At 38.2% G+C, this 14886-nt stretch overlaps 1 protein-coding gene across 2 annotated transcripts in view; it reads left to right on the top strand.

The window, feature by feature from the left end:
• LOC146331188 (caM kinase-like vesicle-associated protein) overlaps window positions 1–5734 on the top strand; it is a 63443-nt gene extending 57709 nt beyond the window's left edge. For both annotated transcript variants that reach the window (XM_084728012.1, XM_084728021.1), the window contains 2 exons: window positions 510–597; window positions 1772–5734. In XM_084728012.1, coding sequence (XP_084584138.1) covers window positions 510–597; window positions 1772–2134 — 451 coding nt within the window. In that variant the 3' untranslated portion in view covers window positions 2135–5734. The remainder of the gene's footprint in view (window positions 1–509; window positions 598–1771) is intronic.
• Window positions 5735–14886: the final 9152 nt, after the last annotated feature.

Here is a 14886-nt window from a genome sequence, read left to right as displayed (position 1 = left end):
TGCTAACATAGCATTAGCATTCTTGCTCACATTTCATTCTTCACATCAACATCTTCTTCATAAGTGGCCTTAGTTTAACCACAATAATGCACACCAGAGTGTCCCAGAATATAAAAAATGGCAATTTACTTAAATAGGGGCACTACTTTGTGCATCATCTCCTTCATATTTTGTTGGTTGTTCAAGTTCGACTGTTTGAGAAAGTAAATAAATGCCTTTTTAACACAATAATAAATGTCTTTAGTTTGACTGTTGACCCCTGCTTGGTACACCTGAAAAAGACAAGCACACCAATCAAACTGATTGTCAGTGGCAAAAAGCAGGAGAAAAAGGCCCACAGTTAAGAAAAATTATCAGAATAATCCTTAAACAGTTCCTGCAAAAGTTTGCCAGTCAGTAGAATGAACAACAAATTGAGTAATACTGTGTGCAGTAGCCTGTGGCGTCCGAAGATAGGAGAAGCATAAAGCTCTGTTGTGATGTTGTGTTTTTCCCATTTCGTACAACAGGATCTCTGGCGGTGCAGCTTCAGATAAGAACATCAAGGAAAATGTGTGTGCACAAATAGAGAAGAACTTTGCTCGAGCGAAATGGAAGGTACGCCCTTGTGTTCTCTCTTCTTCTTCACAAAGTTCACCTGAGGTTGTGCAGCCCTGGAACAAGGAAGTACACTTTTAGACTTAAGGGTTCCAAAAAGATTGTTCCTGAAGGGCTGAGGCTCTACCCAAAACCATTTGCTTCTGAGGAACCCTTTGTTGAAAAAATAACTCCTCAAGGGTTCTTTGTGAAAACTAAGTCTTCCATTAAGAGCCTTTTCATTGAAAAAGCCCTTTTGGGACAAAAAGATTCTTCAAGTATTTTTGAAATCTTTAAAGGATTCTTATGTCAAGGGTTTGTTAAGGGTTCTTTACACCATAATATAACATAATAATAAGAGGGTTCTTGGTAGAAGCCCCTGGATAGGCTCTAGATAAAACCCTTTGAAAATAAAAGGGTTCTCAGTAAAACCCTGTGCGAGTTCGAGATGAAACCCTTGGAATATATAAGGGTTGTTGGAAAAAAAAACCCTGTGTAGGCTCTAGATGAAACCCTTGGAATCTTAAAGAGTTCCCAATAGGCTAGATAGAGCCCTTGGGATATTAAAGGGTATTTGCTAGATCCTCCCTGGTGGGTTCTAGATAGAACCCTTGGCAATATAAAAGGGGTTTTGGTAGAACCCCTTTGATGGGTTCTAGATAAAACCCTTGGAATATAAAATGTTTTTTCGGCCAAACCCTCAGGGTAAGTTCTAGATAGAACCCTTGGAAGGGTTATCACTTGGGGTTACCACTCCCAAGGTGGTTTCAAGATGAAACCCCTGGCATACAAAAGGGTTCTCAGTAGATCCCCCTGGGTGGCTTCTTGTTTGCACTCTTAGAAGGTATAAAGGTTCTAGACAGAAACACCAGAGTGTGTTCTGGGTAGCACTGAACCAGTATACCATAGAATGGTTCTGTAGATTTTCGCAGATGGGTCTAGGGATAATCTTTTAGTGTGGGTTTCAGGCAGAACTCTTTCAGAGTGTTCCAAGGGTAACCTTTATAAAGGGTTCTTCCAGGAACCAAAACGGGTTCTCTCATGGGGACAAGCCAAAAAACCATGTATGGTTCTAGTTAGGACCTTTATTTCTAAGAGTGTATTTCACTGTTGTGTAAGAGTCAAGTCAGTCGGATGAGAGATGTTTTTTCAGGTTCCAGCTGCTGTTTGACTTCAGTCTGTTCTCCTCCTACAGAAAGCCGTGCGGGTCACCACCATCATGAAGAGACTGAGAGCACCTGAGTCAAGTGAGTCGAGGGCGACCAGCCCTGCAGCCGCTGCCCCAGCAGACCCCGCAGCTCCCCAGGCCGCTGCTGACCCCTCTGCGCCTTCATCTGCCGCGGCACCCGAAGGAGCGCCCGCCGCCACCACAGAGCTCCCTGCCGGAGCGGAGATAAGCCAACCGGCGCTTGAGGCCGGAGCCGGGGCGGCAGCCCCTGCCGCGGAGCCACAGCAGCCGAGCCCGGCACCGCAGGAGCCCGGGCCCACATCGCGTTGCAACGGAGACGCTTCGGCTGCTCTCCACGCAGCCACCGAGGCCGGGGATGAGCAGGGTTAGACTCCCGCTACCTGACCCCTCCCTGTGTGACCTCTGCAGTCCCCACCAACTCCTGCACACTGTACATTAGCTGCTAGCATGGTGACACTGACTCTGCTTTTTCTCACTTGCAGCATTAGTATCATCTCATGGAGGCTGTGTGCTACCTTTCCTGAGTGCTGCGTTGCATTTGGCTTTCTTTTTACATGTATCGTGTCTTTTTTCACTGACCCTCCGGTGTTTTCTGTCAGATTATACAAACCACATCTCCACACATTTGAGTTTTAGGGGCAAAAACAGATCTGCTGTCAAACTGTGGCTTGAAGCTTAAGTCTACTTTCACATTCTTCTCTTAGTGATGAGAGAGTACAGAGAAAGACAGGCGTAATTGTGCTGAAAACAGCTTTGATTCCTTTTTAATGAGCCAACTTGGGAAACTTCTCTCTGCCAGTCTTGAAATTACAGTATTTGTTCTCAGAATCAGTAGAAAAGTTTTGCTTCTGAAATTTTGACCTTATACCGTAACACTCAGTAAGTGCCGGTCCTCACACATGGAGAAGATTCCACATTCCTCTCACAGGGAAAACACGGTTATCTTTCCTATCTGTTATTGTCTCCACTAACCAGTTCCTGTGCGTCAAACACTGCTGAGATTGGTGACTGGGAGTTATTGTGCCCAGTAGAGTATTTTGAACTAGGCAGCTTCACACATAAGCACACACACACAAACACTATGTTCCTTTGCTAAGTTCCTGCTCAGGAAAGAACCTCATAGCTGTATGTGTAAAGATTCTGTATATAGAGACCTTTGTAGAAGTAGCCAAAACAGCATGCAGTCTCACGTTTTGCTGTTCATTTCACATTTGCGGCCACTTGGTGGATAAAGATGCGCTACTGCCAACCTCGTCTAATCGTAGGCCACAGCACCCTCACCTCCTGCCACAAGCCACATCGAGGCTAATGTTCTTTTCAAAAGCACACTACACATTACACTGTCTAGTACTACTGTTCATTTAGCGCCCCTGCTGTCAGTGTAAGTGATATGACAAAAAAAATAAAAAATTAGTCTTCATTACATAGCAGTTCTATGCATCCAAATTAATTTGTAGCTTTCCTTTTTTAGAAACATCATTTCTTGACATCTTTATCCATCACGTGACAGATTTTTTTTTTTTTTTTTTTTTTTTTTTACAGATCTCAGCCTACTTGTATCTACACTCAACAAAATATGAACAGAGTACTTCTGTTTCTGCTCCCATTTTTCTTGAGTTTAAAGTAAAAAACAAAACAAAACTTCTTCTCCTGCGCACACGAATCTCTCAAATTTTGCTAATTTTGTTAATCCATGATCGTGAGCATGTAAATGTTAATCCACCCACCTGACAAGTTTGACATATTTCACTTTAAAACTAAATGCTCAAATTATTGATTGTAATAAGTAGTGAAATTTAAAATTCATTTAGGTCTATTAACTTAAAAAAGCTTAGTGCCAGAAGATATGTTCTTTTTCTTTTGTCTTTTTAAAATCATAATTTTTGATTGATATGAACTTTATTGAACATGAAATAATGGGTTTCTGAATGGCATATACTGAAAATATCTGAGTTGTCTTGATCAATCATTTTAATTTAACTGTAATCAAAGATTAGCATCAAACTCCAAATATTTAAGCTCTAATAATAAACCTTTGAGTTTATGAAAAAATTGTGGCAACTGATTCCATAAATTTTTTTGAGTACTGCTAAATTTTAAGAGTTTACAGTGTCAGTGTACAGATGCTGATTAAACAGCATGATTATGACACTGGTCACTATAACATGCCACTCTAAAATGTGCAGTTTGATCTTGAAAAAACACATTTATTGGGTACTAAACTATGACTGTTCATATAGCGCTTTTCCCAGGAGGGCAAACTCATGAACCACACTACTCTGCCTCTGAGTACGACAGGTCATGAGTTTATCCTCCTGGAAAATAAACATTGGAAGCAGTAATAGTAGTAATAGTCATCATTCAGTACCTGATAAATCTCTTTTTTTAAAAGATGAAACTGCAAATTTTAGAATGTCCTTTTACTCTGACCAGTCCAAGGAAATTTGAACAAATTTGTGAATAAAATTTGAGCAAAACAAACATTTTATGTGCATAGAGAAAGACTTACACCCCCTACTCAAAAAATGAACACAAAAACAAAAGTGTTTATATTTTTGTTGAGTGTACTTTGTTTCCATCATGTCCTCTGTGTTAGGATATTGACTCAAAATGCCATATATGTCTTAATATTTGGTCGTAACTGGAAAACAAAATGTGCATTAACTGACCACATGCGGCTTTCAAAGGAAGACATGCGTCGTTTTGACTTTGTGGTAACTAGAGTCATCTCAACCAACTCAGCTTTGCTGACCTGCATTGTACTGAAAAAAAAAATGTATGAAGCATATGTTTGACATTTCTGAACTTACTGTTTATTTATTTATTTATTTTTGATGATTATTTTTTATTTTCCTATCTCTTTTTTGCCTAGTTTTTGTAGTTGCTTTTCAGCTCTTACAGTCATTTGTTATTTCCATAAATTTTCCAGCTTATACTTGACAAACAGTAATAACAATCTATCTTTTCCTGTCACTGGTCCCCTCGAGCATTAATAATGAGCTACAGAAGGAGTTCTCTGTAATCACTCTAGAGGAAATTGAGCAATATTCGACTGGCTGCAGAAACTGTGATTCCTGGTGTCCTTTCGATACAGTCCATGTACCTGTAAGTAGAAGTCTATAGTCCTTGCCAGCTGTCAGCCCCTTCAGGGCCACTTAACTAACACAAGGCTGCTGTCAGATAAATGTGTGTGTGTCTGTGTGGGAACGGGGGACGTTGAATAAGACCATATTTGCTCCCCTGGCCAAATGATTTCCTGTGCCAACACGCACAGAATCACGGGATTTCATTCCCTGGTCACATAAAGGCAGCAGCCACATTGATGATATAATCAAAGTATAATATGTTACGGCCTGTGGACGGCCACTTTGTCTGACTCTACCCAGTCTGTTGTCCAGAGTATTTACCGTCAACAAATGTGAATTTATATGAAAATGTCCATTTCAGATAAAAAGGGGCTCTGGATAAAACTGATCACATTTATTATCCTTAAAATCTTGACTTTGTTGTTGCAGAGTCGTTTATTTCTACATGTATTTCCTTTTAATTTGTGCTACTGTAGATTGGTACAAACACCAATCATTCAGATTATACCACTGTATTATTTCTTACATTGTTTAAGATGAATATTTAGATTTTAACGAGAGGCTTAAACAGAAGAATATCAGAGGTTTTTTTATGTGAATAGATTCTTTCATGTAGTCCGTTCTCTTCGTTTAGATGGCAAATAAATACTGTTTAAATACTGTTACACAGTTTAAAGCAATGCTTTTTTCCAAAACATTTCTCACTGTATTTAGTATTCCATGTCTGTTCATTTCGCCATGCACTTACAGGTGTATTTGTAGATGTGATGTTTGCCAGGACCAGTGGTCACCTGTAGGTCCTGTCCTGCATTTGTGAGCTCTGTACTGTACTCCTTGACCGAGTTGATGACTTTGATGGTAATAAAATTCTAATTCATCTGTTTATCCATCTGTAATCTTCATCATTTCACAGTTTCAAGGAAGTGTTATTGTGATTAGGCAACACAGAGTTGCAAAACAAAATGAAAGTTGTAGTTCCTTTATGCTACACAAATAGAGTATAACACATGTAACAACGTAAAAATAAATATTATAATAAATATTATTTAACCTAAGTAATTTTGTAATAAATCAAAAATAAATACACTTGATATAAATTCAGTTGCATGCAAGATAATATATTCAATAAGCTTAAGATATAAGTTGAACGATAAAATCTTCTGAAATCTGTGAAGTGTTCTGAAAATACTTAAATAAAACTTGTTTATTTAAGCTAATGAGAAAATTGGATTTAGAATAGAATAGGATAAAGTAGAAAATAAATAAAAATTAAACATTTTTAAAAAAGTTGAGAAAACTCGTCATTCCAAGGCATCCAACTTCAACAGAATTTTTTTTAGTTGGAATCAAACTAAAACTCTTCAGTTTTAAAATAAAATGAATAAAGTTTTGCTGACCTGTAATCTTTTGTTGAGATTTACTTTTCTTTTTTCTAGTTAAACTTGAATCCACTAAGATACAGGTGGTAAATGTTTTAGTTTTTAAAGAGTGAGTTTGTTCAACCTTCAAAAATTTAGTGAAGACAGTTTCCCTGACATTCTGACATTATCTTGACTCTGTTAGTCAAGTAGAACATACTTTGTAAAAACACATTATTTGTGTTAATTTAAAAGAGTTAGTGTCTGGGATGCCTCTAAATTTTAAGTTGACTGAATTTTAAAAGACAAGTTGAGGTAACCGAAATGATTGGGGAAAAAAAACTATTTGTACAATTAACTTGGTCGTGATTCAGTTGTACTTCAGAAAACATGTTCAATAAACATAAGATATTAAATCAAACAACAACTCCTCAAACTTAGTTTAATGAATTGATTGTACTTTGTGCAGTACATTCATTCAACCCTTTATAACTGTTTATAAGTTCTGAAATGGTCTGAAAATAACTACTAGAAATTTAAGTTGAATTCACGTGAATAAATAAAACTTGTATATATCCAGTAAGTTAATGAAAAAACTACATTCTTGTATGATTTTGTGCAGTGTACTGTATACACAGACAATTACATTTAGATTAGAATAAGAAACAATATATATAGTTATTTATATACCAGGAAATAATTCTGTAGTGCATTTTTAAAATTTTGCATCCAGGGGAATGTAAACAGCAGGACAGATGATAACACAGTCGGCAGCTTCATATATTTTTTTTTTCAAACTAAAAGTGGACAGAGGAAGGGCATATCTTTCAAAAATGATCTCTCCATCAAATATCTACTGGATTATTTAGAGAAAATGTGGGAAACAGCCTGCGTCATCACACTCTTGGTTTCTCCTAACCCGGAGGAGAGCATCTGTGTTACACGCTCGCAATTAACACAAGCTTAGCGCCCATCCTGGTGGGGTGTGAACTCGTGTTCGAAAAATCCCAGCAGTGCCATTTGGTGACACTTTCCAGGATACTTGAATCGCATCACGGTGGAATAATAATGCAGAGAGCTCACTTTCTAGGCCCTCCGGGGGTTTCAATAGGCTTCCTCTTGGGAGATTTTCCTCTTTTTCATGCCCATTGTACGATCGTATGCAGCCATCCATACACTCCTTGGGGCTCAGGGGGATCCTAACTCCGTATCTCTCCGTGTGCCACTGAATGACTTCATTAAGAGCGGTGGGGTGAGAGAAGTGTCAGTTTCCTGTTTGTCTCAATAGAAACGTAGAGATGAAAGGCTACTGATCAGAGTCTGTCCTTGCCGAGAGGAATAGCGAATTTTACAAGGAATACCAAAATCACACATCCTCCGGGCAAAGCCAAACGTACATGCTAACTAAACTAAAACAGCAGATAAAACAGCTTCTGCACATTATGGAATGAGTTATGCAGAGCAATCGATACAGAAATACTTAAGAAAGAATGAATCTACTTACGCAACTCATTGGGTTTAACACAGCACTCCTTGCTATCAGTATTTCCTTGCACTTCTATTGATGTTTCCATCTTTAAGGGAACTCTATCAGGCACCAGATCCTTCCAAGTGAAGAATTATGATAGTGATGAATGGATGTGGTGTGTGGCATTGATTTAATGGCATGTAGAGGTTAAAAAGCGATCAATCACGAAGCCTCCCCTGCACGCAACCGACATCCTGCAGAAAACACACGACGGTAACACTATAATGTTGGAGTTTCTTCAGTAATGAACGGTAATTAATGTCAGTGGCTGTCAAATAGACTTTCACCAATAATGAAAAATGACAAAAATTCAAAAGCATCAACCTGCAGCAATTAGGTTTTGTATTATAAGACAGGCTGTTTAAATGAGGTGTATAATGAGGATATGTGCTGTAGTACAATAGACCTGTTTCACAGCAGGCATATTAATATGAAATAGTAGAGAAAACACAGGTGATACCAGTGATTCTAATTAAGGTTCCATTCAGGTCAAACAGAGTCAAGGTGCTGCTATTGTGCATGTTGCCTCATTGAAAAGGCTCTGCTACCCGACTATTTTATATTAATACGCCTGCTGTGAAAAGGGTCTGTTGTAATAAAACGTGGTTTACCTGCACAGTATAAAAGCAAAAAACAAACAAAAAAAGTCTGCTAAAGTATTTGATAGCTGATTGCAACACTTTATGTTATGAATTGAATTTCATAGTGGCGGCAGTGGCTCAGTTGATAGAGTGGGTTCTATGTTCCTAAGATCGCTGGTTTGAATCCCCACCTCTGCCTGGCCACACGTCAAAGTGTCCTTTAGTTTGATCCCCAGTAGAGGTGAAACGATCAACTGCAATAAAATTCTAGACAATTTTAATTTCAATGACGGTGCTTTGATCAACAATAAACACTGTCCAGCATTAACCAAAGTTGGCAATAGTCTCCTAGATGCAGGCGAAGCAACATCAGTTTGTTCTGCATCAGTGAAAACATCGACATCACAAAGGATATGATGCCATTTCAAATTGTTGAGAAGTTTTCGATATAACATTTTTGGAAAATGATTTCAGTCACTTTATTTATAGGACTAACATTTTCAGCACATTTTAACAATACCATGATTAAAAACTAAAACTGCCCGTGTCAAGCCCAGATAAACGGGGAGGATTGCGTCAGGAAGGGCATCTGGCATAAGACCAAGACAAAGAAGAAGACAAAGATATGAATTTGAATTTTGTAGAAGATAACAACTATTTTTAGTGGGAAAGTAACTAATTGCATTTGCTCAGATAATGTACTTGCACTTTTGGGGTTCTTGTACTTTAGTTGTGCATATCTACTTTATCAAATTTTGCACTACTCCACTACGATTCAGAGGGAAATGCTTAACAGCAGTTACTTGACAGGTAGAGTTACTAGTTAGTTTTCAGATTAAAGCATATAAAATATACGGAGAAAATACAACACTGTAAAATCCAATAAGTTGGGTGTACTCAAAATTATGCAAAGTTGAGATTTTAAAGTAAAAATAAGTTGTTTACTATGAGTCCAAAATACTAAAACTAATTTGTTAATTGCGAGTGCACGCTGGTTGCACTAACTGAATGGTACAAAGGATCCTCTTAAGGGCTCCTGTGAGTACACAATACTTAGACTAACCCATTTAATTGTGAGTGCACACTAGTTAGACTAACTTGTTTACTTGAGTGTGCAAAACTCATATCAACATTTTATGTATCTATAAACACACTGTACTCTTTGTTGATGGTACTGGCCAGATAACTAACTACATAATAATACTGTGAACTGAACACCCTTCATTCCCAAACCCCCGACCCAGTTTCTCATCAGATCCACACCAATGTAGTCTCTGACTGCTTTTTTCTCGTTTTGAACTTTGAATGGCGAGTTTGCAAAAAGGTGAGGAATTTACATAAAGTGTTCAAAGTCCTGGGTTGTACATTTGTATTCTTGACCACATGTTTTAGCGATTTAACGGATAAGCTAAATTATCCCTAACCAGCAAGCACATAAACCTGGCGCTGAATTGCTATAAAACAGCATAAAATTATTTACTCATTAAATCAGTGTAGCAAACACAAGAATCACAGTAACGCTACAAGAATGACCACTGCTGTTGAAACGAGGTCCAGCCGCAGTTGGGCGTGTCCAGGCGTCTTTAAGAGTAAGGTAATTAGGGGTGCAACGGATCAAAAAACTCATGGTTTGGATCGTATCACAGTTTTGAGTCACAGATCGGATCATTTTTCGTCTCAGCAAAAAAGAAAAAAGTGGTGGGATTGGGGTTAAATTATTTTAAAAATGCACTTGTCTTTAATCTTTGTCTGTAATTATCACCATAGTTATGTAATGTAATAATAATGATAATAGTAATGATAATGGTTAAAAACTTCAAACTTATACAGTGCTGTACTATGTATATACTATAGATATATTAGATCAACTACTACAACTACGCTCTGTAGTCTGGCTCAATGTCCCGCCTACAGCAGCACATCTGATTGGTTAGAAGTCATGATCAATCAGCAGACACACTGTGTCACAGACGGGGTGAGACAGAGCTGCACCGGTGAGCAGAGAGGAGCTGTGTAGAAGTTAAGACAGCTGATATCACCAAAGTTTCAATAAACATCACAGTTTTATGATCTATTTCTTTGGTGATAGCAGAGTTACATCAGTGAAAAAAGTTATGGTCTGGATTTCACTCAACGTGACGGCTTTTAAATCAGTCGCTCTTCACAGAGATGTGCTGCACACAGCAGCATCTGTCCTTTCAGCACACATCTCCGCATTGAGAGCTGAGATTGAGTATTCTAAGTTATACAAAAGTAACAGTGACAGTAAAACTATGATGCTCACATGTGGTCCACGGATCACAAGTGTGCCGAACCGTAGATGGCGATCCATACGGGACATGGATCAACTGCGAACTGCGAAAATATTCCCATGAAGTGTGGTGGAGTAGACTACAAGTAGAAAGTGACAAACACATAACACACTGAAAAAAATGATTATGGGAGGATGTAAATGTAACACTATCTAATCTATGATGTTAAAAAGAAAATCTGTTTAAAATACAAGAAATTGTGGATTTTTTCCCTTAACAATATGCATTTATGTAATCCCAGCTAATTTTCTTTCATCAACCACACAACAAACACTTTATTGTGGAATTTACTCTTTACTCACTCTCAAGTGAGTGGAGTCATGTGACTTCTTTCAAATGTGGGGTTGCTTGTCACTCACTGCGAGGTCCGCCATTTTATGCGGTGACTGTTGGACATTAACCCCTCCATTAACTCCCTGACAGAGGACGGTGTGGACTGAACTTCAAGGTAAGAATAAAGTTTGCAAAGTTGGGTGAGTTAGCTACAGTCTTATCAGTTTTCAGATCGTTGTAGAAATAAACTCAGATCAGGCCTGGACTACTACTGAACGCCCCCCGAGCCATCATATGTTTCATGGCGAGACATCAAAATTACACGGCAGGCCACGGCCTGCCAGCCGGACACAGAAGGTGGCAGGAAAATTTAATTGCATTTTTTAAATAACTATGATTTAAGAATGCAATTCGAACAAAACACATGTATATAATAAACCTGAAATAAGGATTGGCTGTATACAGAATGCATTTGAAGGTTTGAAAATAATGCCAACCACAATAATAGCAATTAATTTCAGAAATGTTTAATAACCCTGTGTTTGACAGTATTAAAAACAGCCTACCTGTGACAGCTGCTGACAAAGAGAAGAGGCCAGAGTCGGGCTGTTTAAGTCAGTGACGACAGTCTGCAGCACAGATCAACTGAAAGAATAGAAAATGTCGGTCAGTAGAGTGAAAGAATATAAAAAAACATGTCTAAGAAAGATCAGTGTGACTAATTACATTTCTTATTGTAGGAAAAACTGTTGAATGAGGCCTCATCTATGAAAAGATGTTTAGATCACAGTAGTTTGAGTTGCTGTCATTCATTACTTCCACCCCTGCTCACTATTTTCAAGTCAGTTCAGTAAAAATCAGAGTTCAAAATAAAAACTCCACTTTTCAGGTCTTCAGCAATAAACAGCAAAAAGAACTCGGTTGGTTCATGATCTCAAAATGTGGCCTGAGTAAACCCTCTTCACTGAAACACAATCACATTAGGATCTGTGGGAAAGTTTGTGGTTCAGTTTATGTTTTACCCCAAAGAGTAAATCACCTCCCGGCCAGGTTTCAGTTGTTTACTTCAGCTTTAAAGGACAACAGAATGTTTGATCATTTTGTCATTTTCTTTTCATCCATGAAGCACTTAATAATTTACTTTGATTAGCTATACCATGAGAAAAAGAAGTTTATGAATATTAAGAGAAACTTTTAATTGACCCTCATTGCCTCAAGGGCAAATGTTCAGCAGCATTAAGACAAACAGCACAGAGTTAGAACCAAACATGAAATCAATGCTGGTTATGAATAGAAAATATATAAGGGAAGCTAAAAATGTATAACTAGTCAAGTAAAATTCAAAAGTCAAGCAACATACATAAATTCAAGCTGATCATGCAGTACAGTCTAAAAGTTCAATGATAGTGAGTGAAGTTGCAGCAAATATGTATACAGTACTGTGCAAAAGTTTTAGGCAGGTGTGAAGAAATGCTGTAAAGTAAGAATGATTTCAAAAACATAAAAGTTTATTTTTAACTGATTTACAAATTGCAAAGTGAGTGAAAAGAAAAATCTAAATCTAATCTGGTTTTCAAAATAGTGTCAGTTCTTCTAGGTACACTCTCACAAAATCGAAGGATCATAGTCAGGTGTTTGATTAACTGATTATACCAAACAGGTTTTAATGATCAGCAATTTCATATGTAGGTTGAAACACAGTCATTAACTGAAATGGAAACAGCTGTGTAGGAGACTTAAAACTGGGTGAGGAGCAGCCAAACTCTGCTACCAAGGTGAGGCTGTGAAGACACTTTGATGTCACAGGTCAGACACCATGACAAGACTGAGCACAGCAACACGACACAAGGTAGTTCTACTGCATCAGCAAAGTTTCTCCCAGGCAAAGATTTCAAAGCAGACTGGGGTTTCAAGATGTGCTGTTCAAGCTCTTTTGAAGAAGCACAAAGAAACAGGCAACGTTGACGACCGTAGACGCAGAGGTCGGCCAAGGAAACTTAGTGCAGCAGATGAAAGACACTTATGCTTATTTCCCTTCCAAATCAGAAGACGTCCAGCAGTGCCATCAGCTCAGAACTTGCAGAAACCAGTGGGACCCAGGTACACCCATCTACTGTCCAGAGAAGTCTGGACAGAAGTGGTCTTCATGGAAGAATTGTGATCAAAAAGCCAAACCTCTGACATGGAAACAAGGCCAAGCGACTCAACTATGCATGAAAACAGAGGAACTATGGTGCAGAAAAATAACAGCAGGTGCTCTGGACTGAAATTTGAAATATTTGACTGTAGCAGAAGGCAGTTTGTTTGCTGAAGGGCTGGAGAGCAGTGAGATAATGAGTGTCTGCAGGCAACAGTGAAGCATGGTGGAGGTTCCTTGCAAGTTTGGGGCTGCATTTCTGTAAATGGAGTTGGGGATTTGGTCAAAATTAATGGTGACCTCAATGCTGAGAAATACAGGCAGATACTTATCCATCATGCAATACCATCAGCGAGGCATCTGATAGGCCCCAAATTTATTCTGCAGCAGGACAACGACCCCAAGCATACAGCTAATGTCATTAGGAGCTATCTTCTAAGGAGTCCTGGAAGTGATGGTATGATCCCCCACAGAGCTCTGATCTCAACATCATGGAGTCCGTCTGGGATTATAAGAAGAGACAGAAGGATCTGAGGCAGCCTACATCCACAGAACATCTGTGGTTAGTTCTCCAAGATGTTTGGAACAACCTACCTGCCGAGTTCCTTCAAAAACTGTGTGCAAGTGTATCTAGAAGAATTGATGCTTTTGAAGGAAAAGGGTGGTCACAACAAATATTGATTGAGATTTTTTCTTGTGTTGACTCACTTTGCATTTTGTAAATTGATAAAGAAAAAATAAACCATTACATTTTGTATTTTTGAACGCATTCTAACTTTACAGCATTTCTTCACACCTGCCTAAAACTTTTGCACTGTGTGTGTATGTACACACACACTTTTGCAATAATCCGTCAAAAGTGACAAGTAATTGAGGCATTATATTTTACTTTATTGTCACAAAAGGTGACGAAACCATAAACTTTAACCAGTGTTTTTAATAACTGTGCATTAAAAAATGAAAATGGAGCTAAACATGTATATAATGAACCTGAATTAAGAAAAAAATATTAAAAAGAATGCCAACCACAATAATATTAATTATTTTCAGATATGTCTCATAACCTTGTGTTTCATTGTATTAAAAACAGCCGATCTGTGACAGCTGCTGAAAGAGTCAAGAGACCTGAAAGATTCTGGAGTGAGCCGTTTGATTCCATGTTAGTGACGACAGTCGGCAGCACAGATCATCTGAAAGAATAGAAAATGTAGGTCACTAGACTAGAATGATAAGAAAACAATAGTCTAAAAAAGATGGATGTGGGTAACTACATTTAAAACTGTGGGAGAAACTCTGTTGGATGAGGCCTAAACTATGAAAAGAGGTTCAGATCGTGGTAGTTTGAGTAGTTGTCATTCATTACTTCATCTTGTTCATCATTTTGCAAAAATCACTATGATGCACTGATTGTCAGCAAAATATTTCATCATTGTTTTTATGGTGTAGCCACATTAAAACACAACTTTCCAGGTCTTCAGCAATAAACAGCAAAAAGAACTCAGTTCAGGATCTTAAAATTTGGTCCGAGTAAACCCTCTTCACTGAAACAAATCAAGTTAGGATCTGTGAGAAAGTTTTAGCGGTTCAGTTTAGTAAAGAATAAAAAGAGTAAATCAACTCGCCAACAAAGTTAAGTAGAGACCTGTGGACAGGTGTCAGTTGTTTGGTCTGTGCTCAAACAGAAAATCAAACAAAAAGTTTGTAAAAGAAGAAAATTAACGGAAAAAAAGAGGAAATGAAGACCTGGCGTTCACCAACTCACCTGCTGTGAAAGGAGATTATTGATCGGCTGCTTCCGGAGATATTTGGTCTTTTCAGAGACTCACGTGGCGTTTTTTCCACGCCG

Source organism: Lutjanus erythropterus, chromosome 2, assembly GCF_056507025.1.
Source record: "Lutjanus erythropterus isolate fLutEry1 chromosome 2, fLutEry1.hap2, whole genome shotgun sequence".
Lineage (NCBI taxonomy): Eukaryota > Metazoa > Chordata > Actinopteri > Lutjaniformes > Lutjanidae > Lutjanus > Lutjanus erythropterus.
Note: the sequence above shows the minus strand (reverse complement) of the source record. Positions and strands in the feature narration are given on the sequence as shown.